This window comes from Pleurodeles waltl, chromosome 3_1 (assembly GCF_031143425.1).
Source record: "Pleurodeles waltl isolate 20211129_DDA chromosome 3_1, aPleWal1.hap1.20221129, whole genome shotgun sequence".
Classification (NCBI taxonomy): domain Eukaryota; kingdom Metazoa; phylum Chordata; class Amphibia; order Caudata; family Salamandridae; genus Pleurodeles; species Pleurodeles waltl.
The window spans coordinates 186944966-186970387 of NC_090440.1; the positions used below are offsets into that span (position 1 = coordinate 186944966).

The 25422-nt window shown below is 42.2% G+C and overlaps 1 protein-coding gene across 1 annotated transcript in view; it reads right to left on the bottom strand.

Moving 5' to 3' along the window:
- The window catches only part of FAM219B (family with sequence similarity 219 member B), a 104385-nt gene that overhangs the window by 42782 nt on the left and 36181 nt on the right, over nucleotides 1-25422 (bottom strand). Inside the window, exon 2 of the mRNA XM_069222147.1 lies at nucleotides 9709-9808. Coding sequence (XP_069078248.1) covers nucleotides 9709-9808 — 100 coding nt within the window. The remainder of the gene's footprint in view (nucleotides 1-9708; nucleotides 9809-25422) is intronic.

Genomic DNA, 25422 nt, shown 5'->3' on the forward strand with positions numbered 1-25422 from the left:
TAGATAAGGAAAACATGGAAAAGTCTTAAGTCGTTGTTGATAATGGCATGAACTCTTTGTCCAATAGAATTTACACCTTAAATAATATTGTGTCATCTGCGATTTGCATCATTCAGAATGACATGTCCTTTTTATCACATGGGTAAAGTCATCTGCATTCCATTATGCAATTAGGTTGGACATTACAGCTTCTGAAAAATGGCTGTGTGCCTTGGAAACATATAAATATAGTAGCAAATTATTTGCCGCTTTTAATTTGTCCAGGCAACAACAGACAATGGCTAAAAAAGAAGCTAGTTACAATCATGCTTAATACTAAAACATTTCCTTCATAAATCTGCTGACTTCCACCTTTGGTTTTACAAACTGTTTGAAACATTTTGCTGTAGGAAGATACGAGCGGCTAGGAGACAGCTACATACACGAAGTGTAGATGTTGCCTTTCGATTTCAAATGTCTGAACGGCGAAAGGTTGCAAACTTGCCATGCCATCTGAAGGGTACTCCTATCCCTTTAATTCATCCGGTATTTCAGATACTTTCAAATGGAAGTTATGTGGCTCTGAACGATGAAAGCTGCTGCAGTATGAAGCCTGGAATTTCTTATGTCATTTCGGTTTTTCAAATGGTAACTTGTTGCAGCCATGATTTATGCCCCCCACACTAGAGATAAAAGTAGCAGGCTTGTGGGCCCACATTGCTACTTCTAATGTACATTTTGACAAGCTGAGCAGACTAAAGGCACTTTTGTTTAAAAAACAAGTGACCCTGATCAGCCAGAGAGACACACAATCTCCAGATAGCAAGGTAATCAGCTGAGATACAGCCCCTATTAAATACCAGTTTCCCAGACACTTTGGAGAATTGGTGAGCAGAACTTTCAACACTTCTAGTACTGCAGGGATTGGGCAATTTTTTAGGGCTGTCGGTTCTGGGTTTGTCAGCACCTTCCAGACCGTGTTGGGAGCCATACCTTCAGCTATACATTCACTCTTTTAAAGCATATTTGGCAGACTCCCCAATTACTTTTGCGTTAATTGGTGGAATACTACTGCTGCTATTTTTGCTAAGTAGTGGCTGTCCTACTTCAGCAAAGCGGAGTGATGGATATATCACCAGCCCAGTTGTGTAGTTATCATATGATGCAGTACTTTGGAGCCTCCTTGCTGGAAGAGCTGGAGCACGATTGGTCACTGAGTTTACGGCCAGTCCTAACGTATGTGCAGCTAACTATAGCATTAGGATAATCAACAGAGTTTTACATAGCTCGGATACATATTCACTTTTCGGGAGCACCATGGATTATATAAATGATTCCCAATTAAAGTAACTGTATGTGAACGTAACTTTCAATTTACTACGTTTGGCTTTTAGAAAAAATGAGTACATAATGAAGTTCATCATGTGACAAAAACAGAAACTGAGATACACCCAAGGCTTTTTAAAAATAAATAAAAAGTACAATATGATCATATTATAGAAATGGCCCCACAAGCAAAACATACAGGTAAGTAATGGTTAATAAATTCATCCAGTTTGGTAAAGAAAAATACATTTTCTCTATGCAAGTGTAACCCACTCAACATCCTTTAAACGTGGCATATCATGAACGTAGCTCTAATATGGCAGTTGAAACAGTTCATAAAAGAAAAGGTATTATGTGGAGGGTGGACACAGTAAAGCCAGAAGGGGGTCCAGTGATAGGTAGGCTGCAGGATGAGCAGCGGCAAAGGCTGGGGGGTAGCAGTCGGGAGGGTAGTACATCAGATGCATACGGTAACTGGGAGTTTTTTTAATGTTAAAAAATGCAAAAGATTCTGAATTAATTATTTTAGAAAAATTAAAACCCTAAATGTCAAATTATTGTTCATTTTCCAGATTTCCTTGTATATTAGTAGTCTATTGCTCTAAAGCAAAAGAGCGTATGATTTAATTAAGCACCTGATGGTAATAAGTCATCATGGTTAGAAGGGCAACATGATGTGGTCTAACCAGAGCCACAAAAGACTGCTTGATTCACGGACTACCTGGTTCTCAAATAAAAAGTATGACTGGTAAAAGTGACGAAGTCTGACTGTGAATTTAACTGTATTATTTACCTTTAAATGATATAATTGGTAACCTAATTGTGGTGTTAAGGCATGTTGTTTAATGGAACTAAGATTCTAAGTAATGTTACAGTTCCGCAGTTTATGAAATGTAACAAGGTAAATTGAGACTTACACGTCACATCCACTGACTTGGACAATTTTGGCTTGCATCTGGAGGAAGACGTTTGGTCTGTTTAATAACAGCAGCCGAGAAAAACCGCTGGGAGTGCTCACTGTGTTAACAGCATCCTGGTACCAAGAAGAGTAAAAGCAGGATGTCTGTGCACAGAAGAAGTTTTACAGTTACAGGCCAAAATGAAGTAGTGTCTTGAGAGCATGGGAGTGTGTACTGAGTATCTCTGCTTTTCAAAGGTACACTAGCTCAACAAAGGTGGAAGGATACACCCAACTAGCCAACAGAGAGACAATGAGTGTAAAATACTTCTGTAGGTTGATCCAAAATATGATTAACAATGTCTCAAGCCAACAACTAAAGTGTCCAGAGCCAAAGAAGCAAATGGTTGAAAGAGGTTAATTCAGACCCTGATATGTGTGTGTATCATATTTTGGGAAACCAAAAGAGCTTGGCTTCAGCTATACTTAAAGACAATTTGGTTTCAATTATACAAATTACAGTGAGCAACTATTCACAAATAAATATTCTATTACAGCTTATCTCACCAACATATTGTCCAAAAAAGGATGACTGCTTTACTGCAAAGGTTGACTGCTATATTGGTGTGGATTTGCAGGAGCATATTGGTTTGTGATTTGTGTTGTGTTTTTTTATTTTGAGAGCACTGCATGTAGATCATGAGGCAAACTGTATGCTCTGAATGATAATATCAATAACACAAACCTAGTACTTTGCCCAAAAAATTAATTACAAAAACAGGGCACTACAACAAGCAAAGAGGTCTAGTCATAATTACAGGAGAAAATGACAGTCCAGAAGCAGAGATACCAAATGAGGAAAAAATGGACAGACAGAGCTTGATTAACTACAGCACATTCAGCAAAGCACAGCTCCACAACCCTTAAATGCATCTCACATTAAACAGCTGTAACACTCAATTGCTGAAGTAAATGATATTTAAATGATGAGCACCCTGGTGCTGGAGTTATAGAAAACCATTTTTTCCCTATGGTACTCATAGGAGCTGATGTGTTGAAATACCGGTTGCCAAACATTATATCCCTTGCATAACAGGTGAATGTTTAAGAAGTTAATTTCTGTTTCTAGGTTTTACGATAGCCATGCAGGGGTTGCATTTAAACCAGTTAAGGCTTTCCACTCCACATGGTTGGCACATACCATGGGGGCAACATAAACCTTTAAGATCCAGGTTTCATTCATTTAGCCCCGTTTCGTCATGCATCTTCACAGTGATGGGATTATTATCATTATCCTATTTTTTTTTTTTTATAGAACGCATAGTTACCCAAACAAGGTTTCCCAGCACTAGGCACGTGTAGGTAAAATATCAGAACCATACAAAGGCAGTAGATTCAGAAGAGCCAAGACTTTAGATGTTTCCAAAAAACACCAAAGGATTTACAATTTCTCACAGAAGCAGGCAGTGTTTTCCACAATTTGGGACCCAGATAAGAGAAAGATCAGCTGCCCTGTCGGGTCCTTCTAATTCTGGACACCATACAAAGATTGCTATTACTAGAACAAAGAGAATGACTGGGATGGTAGTGTGACACAAGTGATCTAGGATACCAGGGGCCCAAGTCTGACGTAGCCTTGTGCACACAACACAATGCTTTAAACTGGATACGCTTATCAATTGGAAGTCAATGAAGGTCTCGGAGAAGACTGGAAGTGGAGGAACTTATTTTTTAGCGAGCTGGAATAACAGTCTAGCGGTTGCAATCTGGACTATTTGCAGATGCTTGAGTGAGGCCTTTGAGGGCCCTAGATGAAGGATGTTGCTATACTCTAACCTAGTAAGAATCAATGCCTGTATTACGGTTTGTTGGGCAAGGACAGGCAGTAACCAAAGTATTTGCCAGAGACACTTTAAAAACGACAAAGGTACCTTCATAATTTGATAACACATCAAATGCTTTCCATCAAGCCAAAAACCCAAGTTCTTAACCAAATAAACAGCGACTGTAGGAGTGTCAGGACCATACGGCTCCCCAAAGATGAGGATTGTTGCCCACTAGCAAAACGTTTGTCTTTTCTCCATTCAGTTTAAGGGACTTGTTACTCATTCAAACAGCCACTTTCAGAAGACAGATATTCAAGATGTCAAAGCTGTGAACCTCCTTAGGTGAAAGGGAGAAAATGATCTGGGTGTCATCTGCATAAGAAAAAAAAAAAAAAAAGAGAGAGAGACCACAACTTTTCATAATGTCTGCCAAGGGATGCACATAAATTTTAGATAGAATAGTACTCAGAGCCGACTCCTGAGGCATGCCTGCGGATAGAGGATGAGAGATGGAGGAATGGTTTCTGGCAAAGACTTTAAAAGTCTGGTCTTGTAAAAATTAACTTAACCGGGTCAAGGCCAGGTTTTGAATAACCATTACCTCCAGTAGTTGAAGGAGTGGGTGAGATAGTGTCAAATGCGGCCCTAAGATCAACTAAAAAGCAAAGATGCTATGCAACCACCATCAAGCTGTCTGAGCTGTTCTGTAACTCCAAGAAAATTGGATTCTGTGCTGTGACCAGCCCTAAAATTAGATAGAGCAGGGCGAAGGGGATCCTTTGTTTCAACAAACAACAAAATGCATTGATTCGCATGCTTCTCAATATTTTTTGCAAATAATGGTAGAAGCAAAATGGTCTATAGCTAGCCAAATTAAAAGATTGAGATTTGGATTCCTAAGTAGGGGCACAATCATTGCATGTTCCCACGCTTTGGGGGACTCTGACCTCTGAGAATAAAGAATTCAAAGGAAAAATCACAATCTGCAGAAGCTGAGGGCTCAATTTACTAAACTAGGAGGGAAGAAGAGGATCTAAAGGAGAACCAGATTTGATAGAATTCAATAAGGAAGGTGTGGTGTGTTACATTATTTCTTTATTGAGATTATTACGGAAATGTTCCTTTTTTCTGTATAGTGTTTCTTTTAGTTATATCATTTTTCTTAGTTGGTTTCTCCCACTGCTTCTCCTCCTTTCTCTTGTGTCTTGGACTCTCCGGAATGTTGACGGAGTGGTCTTGGAAGCACTAGGAGTGGAGACTGGATGCTCTGTGTCTTGGTGGTGGATGAAGTTTCTTTTATGGATCAAACTGGAAATAAAACTACATCAAATCATTCAACTGGTGTCAACTTGAATCTATGCTTGGATGACAGTCCTACTACAGAAGTCAATTATGGAAAAGCAATGGTCAAAAAAGTGCCCAAAAAGCAGTTAAAAGAGGATCCAGATAGGATTCCATTTCCAACTAGCAGTTGAATGCAGGCAACATTATCTGAATTTAACTGGTCACGGGGAGCCAGAGAAGTAGAAGGTAAAGAAGCCTGAATAGCCACCACTTTTTGCAACAGAAACCTGCCAATTCCTTGCATTGCAACTATGAGAGGGAGATGAAAGGAGAGATCATTGTAGAGTCTGATAGAGATCTGACCAGTTGAAATAAAGTTTTGGGTCAATTCTGAGCCATAGTAACTGTATCAGAGTAGAAGGTAGCTCGGGTGGAGTGGCAGAGCTTGATTCAAGGGCAGCCTTCATTTCCTTTTATCTTCCTTGCAGTAAGATTTGTGCAAAATACTTTTGAGGTGCTTGCAGTGCTTTTTAGCTCCACACAGATTATCATTAGACCAGGGGACACACAGAACTAAGATGAAAAGTAGTTTAAGAGGCAGTGCAGAGTCAAGAGATGACCGTATCCAACTGTCAATTGTAGAGGTGTCAGAATCACAGCAGGTGTGGCAGCCTGTAGGATACAATTAAAAGTAGAGGAATTAAGTTTAGACCAGTTTCTCGAGTAAGCGGCTGAACAAGCAAATGAGATGAGGTTACTGACCAACATTAATGCACTTCATGAAGTACTTGAATGAGCTGGATAAGAAATGTTTGGCTGCTAGTTTGGGAATGTTAATTTCTTTCAGAAGAAAGGAGGAAAATCCGTACAAACAAAAAAAGTCACCTCCATTAAATAGTACCAGTCCAGAACTCATGTAGGATAGGTATTGAAATTGATGGCAAGAGACGGCTAACATTGTCATATTATCGAAAAACATGAAACATGTTAAGCATCTTGAGACAGATGGCTAAACGTAAGCAACAATTCAACAATGCTTAAGCCTGCTCGCCTTTCAAGGCACTACATTTCAGTCGCTGATCAGAAATCAGTTTGGCTGGTTGGCTTAATGTGGCTGGCTAAACTCAGTTTATCGGTCCAAAGATATACATTCCAAGCAATTAGAAATATAATTTAAACGGCCCACAGAGTCATCTAGAAGGTCAAAGTCAAATTGTTAAGCCTGGGTAGTTATGAAAATCCAAGGATAAGTGTGAGGGTCTGGGAGTAAGCGATTGGTTCTCCCCTGTAAAAGAAACAGAGCGCAGAATTCCGCAGAAAGGAGATGACCAGGTTGTTTAAATAATGTTCATGATTTTCGGAAAGGGTTGTGTTTTTCAAGTGGATCACCGGAGAAGGCTAAAAAGTAGACTTGGTAGATTATGGTTTTAGATTAGCGGACAGAGATAGCCATATAAACTTGGATGAGAAAAAGAAATGCTAAAAGCTGCATTCCTAAGAAAGCTGTATGGCTTACATGAAATATAAGATTTGTTTAAACTACAGTCAACTGAACAAGAAATCCCTTTTGTACAGGGGATTCATTTGCCTGGTTGAAGGTAGGGAAAGTATCCTGGGTTTAAACCAAGAATAGGAGTTTAATATGGTAAACTGTCTGAAAGCACCATAGAAAATGTGAAAATGTAATATCTCAACCTCAACAGCTTCTTTTTCTGCAACCAGAAAGTTCAAAGACCAAATAGTTCACGTAATCATGAGCCTTCGGGCATAGGTTATGTATGGACAAAATAATGCCACAGATGAGGATAAGGTGGGAACGAATATAAAAATAATATTGATACATTTGATTGGAAGAACAAATATTGGTCCCCGTAGAAGTAAAAACAGAAAACGTAGCTTGAAGAAAGCAAGAGGAACACTTGGGTGCAAAGGCATAAGTAGACCAGCTAGAAAATGAAACGTTGTTTTAGGTTTTAATACGCTACATGCCATAGACAGGAGTCTCATCTGGCACATGAAGCACATTCTTGAGGCTACATCCTCAGATCAAGGACAAAACAATCTAGTAATAAGCTATCAAGAAAGAAAATAGTTTGAGCTAGCAGTTAAAACATGGCAAACAATGCATATGTGAATATCTGATGGTAAAGCTAATCAAAGTTCAGAGTGAAACTAGAAGTGAAAAAAAAACAAGCATTTTTGTATGCAGCATGCTCCTCCTAGAGACAGGGCGTCATACAAGATTGTAGAAGGAAGGGCAACCTCAACATCAAAATACTTCTTTTATGCAAGAGAATGGGATACGTGGACCAACCTCTCTCCAAATGTGGTGGAGTTTCAAACAACAAATATACTTGAAAAAAGATCATCAATAGTAAAGAGCAGAGCCTGCATGTTGAAAAAAGACAGGCAAATGAGCCAATTAGGAGGGCCTGTGGGTCACCCGTCCATCATCATCCAAATCGAGAACATGATTTTATCCAGCAGCGGGGTGCCGTGACAAGGCAGTGATGAATATGAACCCCTCCCCTCACAACTGGTCACCATATTGAACGCCAAGATGCAAAGTAAGGCACAACTGAGCAATCTGGTGGCCCACAATGACTGGGAACTAGACACCGACACCCCCATCTCTGTAGCACAATGGACATACCGCAGTGGACAAAATAAAGCCCTCTCACCTTACTACCGGCTTTGGCTTAGCCGCTTTAAATTCCTACACATACTTTACTGCACCCCAGTGCATGTGCACTGCATGGGGTTATTTGAAGAAGTGTGCTGCCTGAGATTTGCTGCCATGCAGACACATTTCTTCATCTCATCAGGGAGTGCTCATGCATGGCTAGCAATTGGTCTAAAGTATACAGAGATCTGACCCAGAAAACTGGCCACCCGCTACCGCAGACCCCATTGGTCGGACTCCTGAGATATGTGAGGTATGTCCCCCCCGGTGTTCAGCATCTCACTGCAATGCTATTTCTCTTGGAAAAACAAAAGGAGGCCGTACTCTGGGGCAGACGTCCCGCACCAAAGGTTGCAACCTGGCTGCACGATGCGGTTTGCCTATTTGAGATAAAAATAATCAGCCCCTCAGCCAAGCATGGAAGAGGATCTGCTGGATGCATGGGGGTCCTCTTCACCTACTGGAGTTACCAGGGCACTTGCCCATTCAATCAATGAATACTCACCTGTCCCATCTAGGAGTCCTAGGGCTGGGATGGGTAGCAGGACTAATTGGTTTGGACATTTCTCAGCTAGAGTTCGGTCTGAATGATTCTTTATGCAATAAAACACATTCACTGCTGTGTCTTGTCTGTAACCAGCTGCCCCACCCCCCAACCCCTCAATGCTTTGTTGCTGTTAATTTTGCAAAAGGCCAATAAAAATAGTAAACAAAAAAAAAAAAAAAAACGTTCTGGTGCTTTGCCACAACAAGCAATCTATATAAGAAGTAGATCCTTTTGCTTCTTGGCAAAAAAAAAAAAAAAAACACAACAGGGACAATATTCCACTTTCACTCATAACCATCTCTAATGCCCTTGCTTCTAAGAAAGCCTTAAAAACCCAAACTTTCCTACAAGCACACAAATACTGGTGACCTAGATGTCCCTTGCCTTTTATCTCTTAGAGGAGGGATACCTTGTTGAGATAACTGCTGCAGTCGATAAGTATTTCTTCTTCAGTTAATTCTCTAATACCGTTCCATGGAAATTGCAACCAATGGAATGTCACCCTTTTCTATTTAGCACAGACCATGCAAAATTCGTTGAGGGGTCCCTTTATGCCAACAAATACGAGCAACAGATTTCTCCTATATCATGCAAAAGAGAAGTCACTGGTTCAAGTCAATCTGAGTTTAACAGAAGATGCTCATACGAGGGAGTCCTCTTACAATCCAAATTGTGAAGTCATAGTAACAGTCTGAAAAGAGAAAGCAGGACAAGTGAGATGGTAAAAGGGTGCTGTGATAACAGGTCAACAGAGAGTGTAGGGGATCCAACGAAGCAAGGATGGTATGCACCCTCATGCAAGCAAGAAAAATAGACCCTTTTTGTCTGAGTGGGCACAAGACACCTATATCTGGGATGCAGTGGGCCCCCTGCATCTACTGCACTGATGACCGCTACGTCCTAATGAGTAAGATTGTGGTGGAAACGAACACCTGGGTAGCAGTTTGCCATATTCTGGGCTACAAAGGTCTTTCATTCTGCTAAATGGCAAAAGTAGAGCAAACACAGGATTGCCAATGAGTGGCATCTAGAAGAGAAAGGCAGTAAAGACAGAATGAAGAAGAGTACAGGAAGGTACAGGTGCATGGCAAAGTGGATGGTGTTGGAGTAGAATGGGGGTGAGAAAAGCTCAAAATAATTTGGGGATGCACATGATATCACTTACGAAGCTTGGCATGGATGGAAGGCACTTTGGTCATGAGGTAAGGTCCTCTCTTCTCTACAGGGTCAAATGCATGTCCCACCTTCTTATTATCTCCGGCAGCCTGTTTAAGACAAGGGAAAAAAGTGAAGGTTGTGCACGCCCAAACATTCCCTCGAAATCCACAAACACCACTTTCACTGAAAGGATACAATTGACATGAACTATGCAACACAACTCTGTACTAGTGAGGTTGTGCGATATTGGTGTAGTGTTCACTAATCTCCTGGTCTCTTTGCAAAGTTGTGTCTGCTGTGAGCTGTGACGGTGTCACCAGTGGATTGGTAATTAATTGACTTGCTCTGCTGGATGTGTGAAACGGGGAAGGGATGAAGGGGACATAAGTGGAGACAGTGTAGTGTTCAATTCTACAGCCTACTTCAAAGTGCTGCCTGGAGCAGGACAGAGGAGAGAACAGGAGAAGATGACTTGACAAGGAGAGTTGTCCAGCAAAGCGGAAGGGTATGCTCCACTCGACTCCCTCAGTCTGAACACAAAACAATCCTACATTTATTCACGGATTTGAGCAAGCATCTTCAGTGTCAAATATAAAGTTCATAAGCTAAGCCCTCGCTGATTTGAGACTTTGATGCCCTTTTGAACCAACTCAAAAGCACAAGAGGTTAGTTATGGATTTACGTCTTTTGGACCTCACAGTAGAAATCCACTCTTGTTCTATGAACACCACTTCCGTTCACCCGATCTCTCAGCAGAGAAGCCTTAAACTCTACAGTAAGAGTCTGAACTCTCCCACTGGTCTAGATTTGATGACCATTGTTGGGCAGGGAGAACCAGATACTGGTTTTGAGGACATCAGCTCAAATTAAAGATTGCGCACCTCCCACAATTACAAAATTCTCACCTTAAGTTAACCCAAGTGTACACAATGGATTTAGTTTGGTGTACACTGAACAAACAAGAAGAAAAGCAGGTATGGTGCTGGTCTTACAGTGAAAAAGCTGTTGTGGAAAGAACAAGGGTGTGTTTGTGGGAGTTCACCGTAGTTGAAAAGACTTGCATTTTTAGAGTTCCGCATAAGACATTAGAAATACAATAACAAATCTTCATGCAACAAACATTTTACTATTCAAGTGCTGGCAACTGAGTTTCAAAGATGACATCATTGTGCATAAAAGCAAAAAGAACTGGAAAACAAGAATCAAACAGGAAGGACAACAAGCAGGGAACAAAGCAGGTTGCACACCTAGTGATCACACACAATGACTTTTTAGAGGCGTAGTGCAATAGATACTACTGCTTTCTTACAATCTGCAGAAAATATGCTTTTAGTAAGTGATAAATGGGAAATACCATTTTAGACACCACCTGCTCCCACACTGTCTTCAGCTGCCGCTTTTATTGTTTATATCACCTTCCCTTTCAAGAGTTCAATGCTAAACACTTTACTTTCTGGCGGACCTAGGGACCACATCTCAAGGAATGAAAAATCCTGAAGATGGAAAAATGCAGATATAATGCACCGCCTACATTGTACCATTAACAAAATGACAACCTCACCACATAGGTAAAGGTATCTTATGTTGAGTGTAATAACCTCACTCATAATTAGCAGACACTACTACCTTCATTCTTATGCAACGTTCAGGGACGAAACAGCAGACTTTCATTTGGAAAAGGTTTCTTGACCCAATGTCAACTTGAAATGCTATAGTATTTACATATCAAGAGCTTCGGGCTGCCGATCTTACTGCATGTATATCTAGGAACCTGGCAAGAGGAAAAGTTCTGATGCATTCTAATGAGAGCCAAAGGAGAACCCTGAAGAGAGAGGGGAGGCAGCAGAGGCAAAAACTCCAAATGGGCCCAATTTTCTAGGAGAAGAGTCTCATGCAGACATGCATAGATAATTACTTCTGGTAATTCAACACAGCTCAAGTGCAAGTGCACATCTTTGCCGAGAGTATGCATCCATTTTCACCAGGGAGATGAAACTCTGACTAAGGCCAAGATCACAAACTGTATGGATTAGGTAATAAAAACTAAAGGAGGCAAATGACCACTTGCATGAACATGCCAAAAAAATAAGTTTTTGTATCAAGTGTTACAATAATTTTCGTGGTCCACCATCCAGTCTTGACACAAAAAATAAACAAATGGGTACATCAACTACCCCCTCAGACCTAAGTCACCATTTGCCTCCTATGCCACCACTGCTCTCAAATCTCCCCTCCCCCAAGACTCAGGTGCAGAGATCCTCATCCCAATCAAACCACAAATGTGAACACATCGACACCCCAGGACATTCTTATCCAAACCATCATCACAATTCCTCCCCCTCACTTATCTTAAACATTTCAAACTTAGCCCTTAGGACATGCAACCACTATTGCTGATCTCAGCAACAAGACAGTCTCCCACCTTAAGCCTCAACTTTGAATAACTAATCCATGATGGCTACAAGCCAGCCACACCTCCAGAAAAGCAGTCCTATACACAAATCCACTCTTCATAGTAACAAGACAACATCAACACCCACTACACAGTTCAAGTGCCTCATACACCTCATGAGAACCCGTTCAGTAAAGAATGAGTGGTCTTATTAAAGAGTTGGTTTTGCTTGTTTAATGCCATTATTTAGAGGAGAAATGGTCTGTATACATGTTCTTATTGACTCCCTCGGGTAGCAGAGTTCCACACAGCCTCGCTGGGTCTGGATACCTGTATATTTCATCCTGTGAAGGGAAATGAATGATGAGTTGTGGGAAAAGTCCAGCCCACCCGTGCACTGCATGAGTAGGACTGGCAAGATGGATGGATGGGCATGCACAAAACCTGTTTATATTTGATTGTTCTTTGAGGAGGAGTCAGAATGGAACAAAGATTCTATTGTTGGAGGAAGCCTTCAAAGAAGACAACTCAAGGGGACGGGTGGGGTGGTCATTCCCTGAAGGTGAAAGATGCAATAGACAGAATCAAGACCTAGTGGGTAAACCAAGAGTAATTTTTTTTTTTTTTTAAACTTTTTATTCAAACAGAGCTCAGGGTACAATATGCATACCTTCATATCTCAGAATGACCAAATAAATTTGATAGTTACAGCGGTTATCACCCATTTCCAGATGTAATGACAACAAATTAAAGGTGCTTTTACAGCCTGACCTCATGCCATTTGGAACGTGACACATATGGTAACTCCACCCTTGCATGAAACGTGTGTTATGGCCTAATGTCCATGCCTCTCCTGAAGTTGCATCAGGGTCCTCAGACTCTCTCCCTTTTCTTGGAGAGAAGTGGGATGTTGCGTTTGGAGACACCCACCATCAATGTAGACCAAAGTTTAGAACATTTTGGAAGTGGATCCTCCCGTTATTTGCAATAAGCTCAATTTTTCCAGACATGGGGACTGTGAGCTCCAGGACACGAGAGATCCTGTTGGTAACTACCTCCAGTAGGATTAAATTACTGGACATGCCTATAGGATTTAGAAAAAAGGTACCTTCCTGCCACAGCCCCTAAGAAACAGAGGTGTAGCTGTTTTTTTAAATCTTTTATAGCAGGGTCCGAGAGCAGTAAGATCTATGCCAGTCTCAACTGTTTAAGGCAAAACCTTGCTCGAATAGATATTTCTCAGGGACTCTGTAGTGCTTCCAACCAGTCATCATCTAGCCCTCCCAGGTCATGTGACCATACCTCTCTAAGGGACAACAGTGGGTCTGGGGTGTTGTTTATTAACTCCCTGTAGATTATTGAAATTGTCTGATATGTGCTCTGTCAGTAGTCTGTCTTCTAGTGGAGTGGCGGATGGTAGTTGCTCCCACTATGCAATATGGCAGCGTAGAGGATAGCCAAGCTGGAGATATTTATATTGCTCAGTCTCCACCAGTTCATACTTCTGAGAGTGACTGAAACGGCACAAACCCCCAGTCTCTCCAGATGCAACCCAGTTGCTCAATGCCAATCAACTCCCACTAGGAGAATCCCACCAGTCCACCCACCTCCTGCAGCAAATCGCGGTCCATAGGGGCGTCATTTCAGTAAGTGTAATATTTGACCCCTTGTGCCTTTCTCCGGGCCCTCACGACTGACCTGTTCTGTGCCGGTAGCACACTTTCTACCCAACGTCTGTATAGGGCTGTCATATATTCCCTCTTACCCATCACTGACCTATCTACCCTGTATGCTGGTTCATCGTGGTCAGCAAAGACCCACTCATTTATGATGGCTAGTTGTGAGGCCCAGTGGTATTTACTGGTGTCTGGGATCACCAGGCCTCTGTAAAAAAAATACCCAAACCTTTGGAGTCTGCATAGGGCAATACGTGGTTCTTTGCCATCCCATCCCAATAGACGAGAAGGAGCGCCTGATCACTCTGCTGAAGGACCAGCAGAATCCGGTATATTGTGTTTTGAAGAATGTAAACAAGACTGGGAAGTCACATAATTTTATAAAGAGCTGCTTTGCCCATCAGTGACAATTGTAATGACCTCCAATGAGCTACGTCTGTGTGGAGACATTCTATATGTGGGAGCAAATTTGTGTTAAGAAAGAGCTGTGGGTCCCTCTTGATGTGGATCCCCAGATATTTGAAGCTGTCCAGTACCACTGATTTTGGCAGTGTTGCGAAGATGTAATTCCATTATATACTGTCAAATGCCATTTTGGCATTCAGAGCCATCAGGACCGTATCTTCTGTCCTAGAGACATTTGGTCATATGCAGTGCCACATATAGGTGGCGCAGTTTGAGTTGAGTGCTTCTACGGGGCATGAAGCCCGATTGGTCTTGGTGAATTATGGTAGTAATAATACTGTGGAGCCTATTTGCTAGGTCTCTAAGTTTAATAGGGAAATTGGCATGTAAGAGCGACAGTCCGTTGGTGGTTTCCTGGCCTTGGATGACTAGGATTGTGGCCATACGCGGATCTTGTGGGAGGGCGCCTTCATGCAACGCTGCTTGGAACATTGCCAACAAATGAGTGGCCACTTTGTCAACCATTCACTGATATAACTCCACTGGAAGCCCGTTTGGGCCCACCACCTTCCCTGACTGACGGTCTCATATGGCTAATGCTATCTCAGCCACTGTTAGGTCAACCTCCAGGGCTTCATTTGATTCGCTCGTTAATTGACAGAGGTTAATATCTTGAAGGAAGTCTACACAATTACTGTTTGGCATTGCAGTTGTAGATTTGTATAGTTCATAATAATCAGCAAATGTGTTGGCTATGCTTTTACTATCTGTCTAGGGCCTACCCACTCGGTCCATTACCTTGTGTACCCAGGATGATTCCTTATCCGGCTTATCCAGCCAAGCCAATAGCTTGTTTGCCTGGTAATCTACATCATAAAGACAGCGCGGCACAGCTAGGGTATAGCTATAGCATTCTCTTTCACTAGTTCTCAGAGATCACTCTAGCTAAAGCACAGTTGTGTTCTCCGCCAGCTCCCTGGCTTCTAGTTCCTCAAAATCTTGTTCTACTTGCTTGCAGTGAAGCGCGGTTTCCTTTTACTTACCCCAATAAGGGGCTGGGCTTGACCCCATATCACTGTTTTGAAGGCCTCACACAGGGTACTCATGAAGGCAACTGTCCCTACATTTTCTTAAAAGTAGGTATCTGCCCCTCTCCTTAGTGTGTTCTTAGTACATGAATCTCATAGGTACCATGTATTTAGCCTCAGGGCCATGACCATGGTGCGGATTGTACTCTGAAGTTGGACTTCCACTGAAGAGTGTCCAGAGCAACAGAAATTGTGTTTCAACATGTTGTAAAACATGAACATTAACATAACAACCCTCCCATGAACCCCCCACACCCAGCTACCCTGCACCGTAACTTGGAAACTACCCCCTCACCCAATTTGCAGCGAGCCTGCCGCAGCAAAAACTCAAATACGTGCGAGTGGGTCAGTTCCGTCAAGTCGATTCAGACCACAATGAGTTCTACATCAGCTAATATCCCCGTCTACACTGGTAACAGTGTCTACCCTGCCAGATTAAGCATAACTTGCCCCCTTAGGTTGACAGTGCCACAACATAGAGGAGTCATCATACCATCTGGTTTAAGACTCTGATGGGATTGCGACATGTTGCTGCGTGTCGTTCTTGCCAGGGTGTAGTGAATCCTAGTTCGTTTTAATGGGATAGCAGGAGTTAGCTTAGCCGCTGGCTTGTAGACTCTTGCCCCCATCACCTAGTGACTTTTAACCTACTTAGCTTGCTCTGTCTTAGCCCATTTAATTATTTATTTCTACTAAGATGGCTGCCTTGTTTATAGTTAGGCCACTTGTTATGAGTTACATTATCAGTGTCACTGTGCCAAGGCGTCAAGATCAAGCACCAAAGACAAACAAACAGTAGGTGTTCACACTTAGGGATTTTCCCTCTCTATACTTTTGAGGGATTGTTGATATTAATTGCCGTCCCAAGCATGCCTGTTATCTATTGTTTTGGAATACACCTACGTCAGGGGACCTTGTAGATCTGTATAAATACATCACACTTTAGACAGATAATTAGAGGGATTCCGACCAGAGGGCATCGCCACCATCGCTGATACCGATGCTGCAGTCGTCTTGACGCTGACCCAGTCTTCGTGTCCCTACGGAGTCTGAGATAGAGACCTCATTCCAAGGTAACGAGGGTTAGGGGCTCCTCTCATGGAAACGGCTTTGGCAGATTAGGTTTAGCGAACCCAGCTCTCCTTTAGGTAGGAGGTTAGGCATATTCACATGAGGGTAATAGGGCATATTCCATCTTATATATCTTTTTCATGTATTGCAAAATGGTGGGGGTCTTCATAACAATGACTCTCTTCTTCGCAATACTGTTACTTGCTATATTCATTATCCTAATCATTGCAGTCCATGTAACTTATCGCAAATTGCAGTTATGTTAAATAAAAAGTTATTATAACTTTACTGCCTCTGTATCATTGCCTGTGTTTGTATGAGACATAATAAATCTGTGAGAAAAGGGTAAACTCTGTTTAACCACGACATACCCCGAGATATCTTACTTTGAGTCCATGCGTAAGCGACTGCCATAAATCACCTTTTACTGTTGTGTTTCTGGTGAGGTACTGCTAGTAAGCCGGTAAGGTTGGGACAACAGTTGCGACTTGTGGTAGGAAAGACTCAGTCGCCTTCAAACAAAAGTACTGTTATCCTTAAACCAGCAGTCTTGCTCAGAGCAAGAGTCCAAACTACGACAAGGGGCGTGTACTTTCCTCATGTCTGTCTGCAGATCTCTTCTGTATGGATTAGCCTCTCTTTTGCCCTTCACACCCCACCCCTCGAGCCAGTCCCACACTTCTTCCAGAGCCGTGAAGAGTCATGTCTTCCCTCTGCTATTATTTTGAGTTTTGCCAGGTAGAGCATCATATACTTTAGTTCTTTGTCGCTTAGAGCTTTTTTTAACTTCATCGAAGTCGCTGCGCTGTCTCTGTACCTGCAAAGTGAAGTCAGGGGCAGCACTGGACTGTGGCATTCTCAACTTCTAGGTCGTCATGCGTGGTTGCCACCTACAGGATTGAGTTGCAGTCCCTATAGTTAAACATTCTGGCAATAATTGCCCTGGGTGGGTGGGGGGGGGGGGGGGGGGGAGAGGGTGATCGGGGGCCCCCAGAGCCCTTTCCATGGAAAATAATTTATGGCCTCATTATGACATTAGCGGTCCCACCGTAGGACCACCAGTGCCGCGTGGAGGACACGGTCTTCATGCCACTGGCATTCCCCCAGTCATATTACAATGTTTCCACCGGGCTGACCAACAGGAACATTATATTAAGATAATCCTGCCGGTCAGACTGGCAGGAACAATGCTATGGTATTGGTTTCGGCTCCCTTAGAGGAGCAGAGGCCAATATCGTAGCACACCGGCACCCTCGGAATGCGCACTGTCTGCAAAGCTGGGCACGGAGGCCTCTGCACTACCCACAACATGTCAGTGGAAGTGGAGTTGTACAACTGCCTCCAACCTCTTTGCTTCTCTGGCTCTGTAGTTGGTGCCCCTCCCCTCGGTCATCCTAGTTACTGTGCCACCAGGTAAGTTGTCTCTCTTAGGGGAAAAGGGGTGGGGGGACACCACACCACCCACTTGGTCTCTCTGTTTTTTAATCTCCAGCTCCCCTGTGAATCTTCTCATCTGGTGCAGGCCGCTGCAGGTCCATGGGCTGCTCTCACTTATCTAGTTCGACCTCGGCCAGTGCTCTCACGCTGATTGTGACCTTTCGTCTATGCTCTTGGCACTGGTGGAGGAGTATGGCTGGGGGGGGTGGAACTGCCCCCACTGCTCCAGCAATGTTGCAGTCACTAATCCCCCTAAGGCTGTGAGACAAGTTTTCACTTATGGTTGGGTGTGCAAGGAGACCCAGCCCAGGATGCGTTGCCGCTTGTGCCTTAGCCGTAATATGGTCTACCCGGCCAGATACTTGTAGTTGATCCAGTTGCGCCCCCAGCTTTGGGAGCTGGTCGGTCTGACTCCTTATGTGCGGGGTATCACCTTGGCCGTTCAGGTTAGTGTGACCGCTAACCTCCATTGTGTGAGGTCTCGGCAGCCATTTTTACCCGCACCACTTTCCTGGTCCTGAGCATACGGGCTCATGTAGCCCTGTTGTGGTTCCAATGCAGTCTGGGGTCCCTGCGGGACGGCAGGAAGGCTAGCGACAGCTGACCAGTCTTTTCAGCAGGATAATGTAGTGGATGGCTGAGGATTTAGTTTCGGCAGCTGCAGAGCCAGGCTAGTGTTCGGCCATCTATGGTGCCAGCTGGTTCTCCCCGCTTCCCCCCGCCCCCAAGAGTAAGACACTTGGGTAATAAAGGACAGTCTGAGCTACTAGCTTGTGTTCAGTCGGAGAACTCATCTATCTCAAAGAGGGTGTTATCTAGATCTATCAGCAACACAATGCTTCAGAGAAGGAGAGAAGACAAGTAATGGTTTAAGGGACTTACTGACAGAACCATAACAAGGGATGATTTCATCACCATAAATCAAGAGACCTGGAACTGTTCAACCATTGCGTTACTTAGCCCAGGAACAAATGTAGTTCCTGCTTAGAGCAGCTGTGGAATGCATGTGTTTGAGAAGCCTTAGTGGCCTTTGGGTAAAAAAAAAAACCATAGGGAAGTACGTGTCACGTGACCACTAACTTGGATCTTGTTTATGTATGGAATCCATTAGACAAACGGTACCCGAGTTGGTGGTTTGCAGGGGTTTTGAGACAAAGTCTAGGGAGTGATTCAAAAAGGGATGGCACTAAGCAGGGTTTGACTATTGGTGACAACACTTGGGGTATGGCAAGATGAAATCATCCATCATCATACCTGGTAATCCCATTCCGGCTGCAAAACAGAAAACACACCATCTTTGTTTACACCTTAAAGTTTCAGTAAACTATGCCCGCTTTCCACTTAGCCAGCTGACTGTTAACAAGTGATTATGCATTAACAGCTGATTCCCCGACACAACCAGAGTCATGAGCACAATCCTCAACCCCCTCATTTCCACTGTGCAGGCCCTTAGAAACATACATGCTCCACCTACAGAGAAAATCTCAAACCTAAACTTTCAGTGAGTTGATAAACTGAAGAGGGCAACACCAACAAAGGACACATACAAAAACTTTAAAACTTAGAGATTTCACAAACATAAAGCTGTGAACGGAGATAAAGGTCTCAAAGGCTCAGATAGTTTGGAATGTTATCAGCATAGCAATGCCAGACTACTACCAAAAAAAACATGTCTGAGAGTAATAAACTACCTTACAGAGTGCTTTGTTTTTTAGCACTTAATTAACCCTATTGTCACTTCCTACTCGTGTAACATTGCGGGGCAATACAATGTAGTAATAAAATAAAAACACATAAATTAATTTAAACGCTGTTTAAAAAAAAAAAAAGCAGGAGAACAACTCAGCACTGACAAGTTTCACATACCTACCCCCATCCATTCCCTCAATGGCATGCTGTGTACCCCAGAGGATCCAATCACTAGTCACGAGTCACCTAGTCACCATCATCAAAACCCTAAACCTCACCACACAGCACCTCCTGCATTATCATATTCATGCTTCCCAACATTCCTATGTTCATTCTCAACATCAACATTTCCTCCTTATTAACTAAGGCCCACCAACTGTCTCTAAAGATGAAACACATCCTATCCCTCCCAGAAAATGTCTACTCCTGTGCTACAAACTCTGCAATTAATTCTCTAGAACTCCATTCTTGGAAGAGCTCTTAAAGGAATCACCTATCTACTCCAGGAGCACACTGACCACAACTAATTGCCTCTGTTTCATCCATCTAGCATTTGCTCCCAACACAACAGAGAAGCAACTTCCATCCAAGGATTACATACAAAACATACTCTGGCTCCTTCAACATAGTGAACCATAAAACCATCCATGACAACACTCTCCAAAGGCATGAGTATAGTAGACATTCCAGTCTGACATAGCTGATTTTTCACAGGAGGATATTAGTAGGTCGAAATGTTGTTGTCGAAATCATAATTTCTATGTCAAGTACAGTATCCACAGGGCACCATATTTGTTCTATGTTATTCAACCCATGTAAGGAGCAGGGAAGTTTTTTTGCAACCATGCAGGAATCTAAAACGCACTGAACAATTTCACTGAATTAGAAAAAAACTACCCACTAAATGACGATTACTTAATAAACTCGCATTATTTGCAAGAAAGATGCAGATTATCCTAGTAGGAATGTAAAGTAGACAAGAACGAGCTAGTTAAATCCCTATTGAGGGTCTGAAGCACCCCAGAAATTCAATTGCGCCCAATTCAACAACCCCTCAATTCTGGGAATCAGGACAAAATATACTTTTAAACTTGTTGAAAATAAGCACTGACAATTCCAAAGGATTTGGCTATAACCAGTTAACGCATACAAATATAGACATGAAAAAAATGCTTGTTTTCTGTGCAGAATGCATTCAGCATGAGGAGTTCAATGTGACAAAACTGTTGACTGAACATACTTTTCAGATATATAATGGTCCCTTTTTTATTTCAATGGAAGAACATCCCAGATGGTAGACCTATGCACTAAACAGCCAACTGCATAAGACACACATAGCCCTATGGGTGGAGACAAAGACCAATCTATTTATATTTTAAGGGATTGGTAACACAAAAGTTTAAAAATTACCACCGCGCTCTCAAGCCAGACCTAAAAATGACACGATTAGTGGGGTTAACTTTGCAAGTTCACAAACTGGAATGCAAATATTGTATTCAATGTTGCTAGCAAAAAAATGTACATAAATTATGTATGGTGGTACAGCAACCCAATCAAACAATACATATCTTTCAACATAAAGCATATAGTAGTTGCAAGAGCCAAAATCCCTAATTGCTTGAGCACAATGAATGAAACTACATAGTGACTATCACTTATTCTGCAACTGAATTAATTAAACCAAACAGAAGCAGCAAGAGCAAATTACAGTTCTCACAAAAAAATGAAGCAAGCAGGATTTTGAAATATATGATGTATACAAATGGAAGGCAAAAATATTTACTGCTTCCTGGATGTGTTGTTGTAGAAAATGATTCAGCTCCTGTGTAATCAAATGCTTTGTTAAGTAACGGACTGGCCTCTTCCTCAGCTATGCGCACTTGACTAGCACTTATGTTGTTTAAGATTGGCTACAATTAATAGCATGAATTATACAAACTATTATTGTTGCCAATTAACATATCATTGCTGTCAAAAACAGGATTTCTTCTGATGAAAGCACATTACCTATCTGTTCTTTCAACTTTGGCTCCAGATAGTTTCTAGAAAATGAATAGAATAGTGTAAATTATATTATGCTATCTACTGGGTCAACCCACACATTTGCTGCCCAACATCTCCCAATCGAAAGGGATCAACTTCACACAAGAACATGAAATACCATGCTGGCCTCTAGACTAGTGGTTTCCAACCTTTTGTCTTGTGTGGACCACCATTTTATCATTACTGGAAGCTGGGGACCCACACTAAATCATTATTGGAATACAGGGACCCCCTTCTCACGGTCAACGAGATAGCAACGACTCAGCTTGCCTGTACACCTCTTCCCTTGCTTCTGGACTAGGCTGTGGACATCGACCACCTCAAAAGGATATTAGTGGTGATGCTGATGGTGCTTGCCCGGTGCGGAGTGGTTAAGGCATGGCTAAAAGGCTCTATCGCCAAATTACATGATTGGCTCTGACTGGCTACAATATGTTATTTTCTGCAATGAAAAACCTGAGACCTATTCATCCTTACAGTCTTCCCAATGAGACCAAGAGACATATGGGGTCCATTTCGAGGATACATAGCAGAGATGTCGGAGACCAGATACAATTCTATCGGATCTCCCCCAATTCCCCCCAAAGCCCGCTCACTGTGTCCAGGTGTAGGACCCTTGTTAATGGAGCAGGTGACCCATAACTTGCTGATGCCGCAATGCTCCCTTGGAATTACTGACAAGTTACAGGAATTGGCATACTAAAGAAGATACGTTCCTATTGCTATGCACTTAAATATTGTATGGACTGCCAAAATATTCCTCGCTTACGAAAGCTTATTTTCAAGATGCTGGTCAATCTCTTTCCAATAATTGTTTTTTTTTTTTTATTGCTGTCTGCCTATGATAACCACTTATGAATGAAACTTAATAAAAAAGATTTTAAAATTAAAATCATCGGTTTTAGTTTTCCCAATATTGTTGGAATGTTGTTTTTTTTTTGTTCTCCGATTCCAAGGACAATCAAGATAGTCAACCATTCTAACACTTTTTACAAACACTGTTAGCATCGATTAAATGTCTTTGTACACTAATAAGAGGATATATTACATTGTGCCACCATATATAGCAATGAATAAGTAAACTGCATGCTGTCACTGCTTGGTAGCATGAGCACAATCACTATGCCATAATTAATCTATATAAACATGTTATTACCGGCTCAGGCTCCTTCTGCTTGAGTATTACTGAGGATATGTTGAAAGAAAAATACAATTCGTTGGTAGCCCTATTATTTGTACTCATCTTCCTAGGGAAACCAATTCATGAATAGTACCTTCAGCTCTGATGAAGGCTCCCTCACATGACAAGAGTACAGCAATTTGCCACCACATTCACATAACATTCGGGCAGAAAAATGGCATAGCAGTTTAATGAACACAGGCATGGTAAGAAGGCCTATTATGAGAACCAAACACTGAAAACATAATTCACATTTCCTGATAGTTGCACTAGTAAACTAGTGATCTTGTTTAAAACTATAAATAGCAGGTTTCAATGACATCTCAACATTCAAATGTATCCACAGAAGAATAACATTTTCTGTTGGAATTAAGTGAAGTGTTAACTGTCCACTGGTGGACAGCTTCCCAAAGGCTGTCTCTGTAATCCATGACAGGGCTCATGAAGTCATCAGGTATCATGACAACCAGACTCTTGTGAGACAGCAGTGTAACACTAGGCAGGTCAATACCATTGGGGCTACCTACACAGGTGGTTGAGACGGGCCACAAGTGGGAGCCTGCCCAGACCATGCGTGCCAACCACAGTTTCCCAAACAAGGTTCTAATTGCCTAACAATTTTTGGGGTTCACACAGGACCAAGCAGGGACTTCTTCTCATATCAGATCACAATGTCTAGTCCTTGCACCGAGAGGTGAGGTGAAAAGATACCATGAGGTGGTAACATGAATATTAGAAGAGTACACAACCTAATTCTAGAGCAGAGATCTTCAAACTGGGTCACTCTAATTTAATCTCAGGTGGTGGGGGAGGGGCATCATAAGGTGCCAGGTACTGACCAAAAGAAGAATTACGCCGAAACCAGTGCAGTGCTTCCAGTGGAAAAAAAAAAAAAAAAAGGGCAATGAGACGCTCTGTAATGGGCCATCAGTAATATCTTTTGCCAATCATGTGTTGGCTATGAGTAGGTATCAAAAGGGCAGGAACGTGGCTTCATGCCAAACAAGATGGTGATCGATTTCTGAGCTGCGACGTGGAGATTCTTTTGAATAACTAAGCCGTTTCTAACTCATGCTTCACCTCATGGGGCATGTCTAAGGATCCCTCATGCCTCACACTACTGGAAATTTGTTGAAGGTGCGCTTCGCATGGCGCGTCAATCAGGGCTTGGTAAGTTGCCAATCTACATAGTGGAAATTTCGGTGCGCACTGCTTGACATTTCCTGCTTGATGTGCTGCCACGCTATTTTCTCCTGATTCTCTGCCTGTGGCCTGCAACATTACTCTATAATGACTGAAAACAGACAGCCCTGATATTTTACTTATCTGCTCCTTAAGACACCTGAATTGTGCCCTTTTCTTGTGACATCAGAGCTGCTGTGGTAATTCCTTCTACCTATGACTGACCACCATTTCAACAAATACATTGTCCTGACACGGATATGCTTTTTTGGCTACATATTATATGTAATTGCCAACACATTTCCTCACAAATGAATTACATATTATTCATCTCTATGTAGCCTGCAGCTTTCTACTGACCGGTGTAATGTGGCAAATTTCCTCAACTCCTCACTAAACAGTTGTTTTCTGAAAAACATATTTTTGGAGTATGTTCTCTTTGGCTACTTCTTCCAGTACTGCTATACTTTTACAGTCATCAGATAGAAACTGAACCTTTCAATGATAGGATTACCGACTGCCTCAACACTCTTCTTCCCCATAAGACTATAACTGGGATCCCTTGGAGAGTCGACGCCCAGTGGCTTACCCCTCATCTGTCATCACTCAAAAGGAAGTGTAGATGCCTGGAGAGAAAGTGGAGGAAATCCGTAGACCCGGCTGCAAGGGAGGAATATTAGGCAATCTATCAGGCACTACCATGCAGAATAAGATTAGCACAAGGTTCATATTATTCCGGTAGAATTGAACAGGCCTCAGGCTCTTCTAAAGAGGTTTTCCAGGTGCTTAAAGAAATTCTTCACTCCCCATAGCAGTAGATCCAACTAAAGCCTCAGAAGAACATAGTAATAATCTAGCCAGGTTCTTTCAACAAAGGATCAATGCTATTTATTCAAATTTTCCAAAGGACAAGGCCAAGCTGGCAAGCCAAGCTATAATCCCCCAAAAAAGTATAGCCACCTTATCACATTTCTCCTCGCTATCTCAGAAACAGACTGTTTCCTTTCTTACTGCATTAAAGTCAGGCTCACCTTTGGATCCAGACCCTCCTTATGTATTAGCTCTCGGGGCTCCAGCCACTGTCCCTGTTCTAAATGAATTGTTGAACTCCTCCCTTTTGAGAGGCTTTGTCCTGGAACAGTGGAAACATGTGATAGTCAAGCCCCTGTTAAAAAAAACAAATTTAGATGCTATATATATGGACCCCTTGGCACTGTGGTGCGGTAGCAGTTTGCAGTTGAATATTAATGTATTATTTTGCAAATGGGAAATTAAAATCCATCAACAAATGTTATGTTATGTTATTTGCATAATAATACATTATTATTCAACTGCAAACTGCTACCGCACCACAGTTATCACTGTTGTATTCTTGCATCTTGTTTGCATTTCATTTAACTGTATATGGAAAGGACAAAATCACAGCGGAAACATCGCCATCAATGTATTCATTTGATCAAAATGGTGTGCGGTCTTCATACATCTGCTGAGGCTACTTCTTCTATCACTAAACCTAAAAGAGCAAAAAAAAGATCCTCTGTCACCTATCCTATCTTCT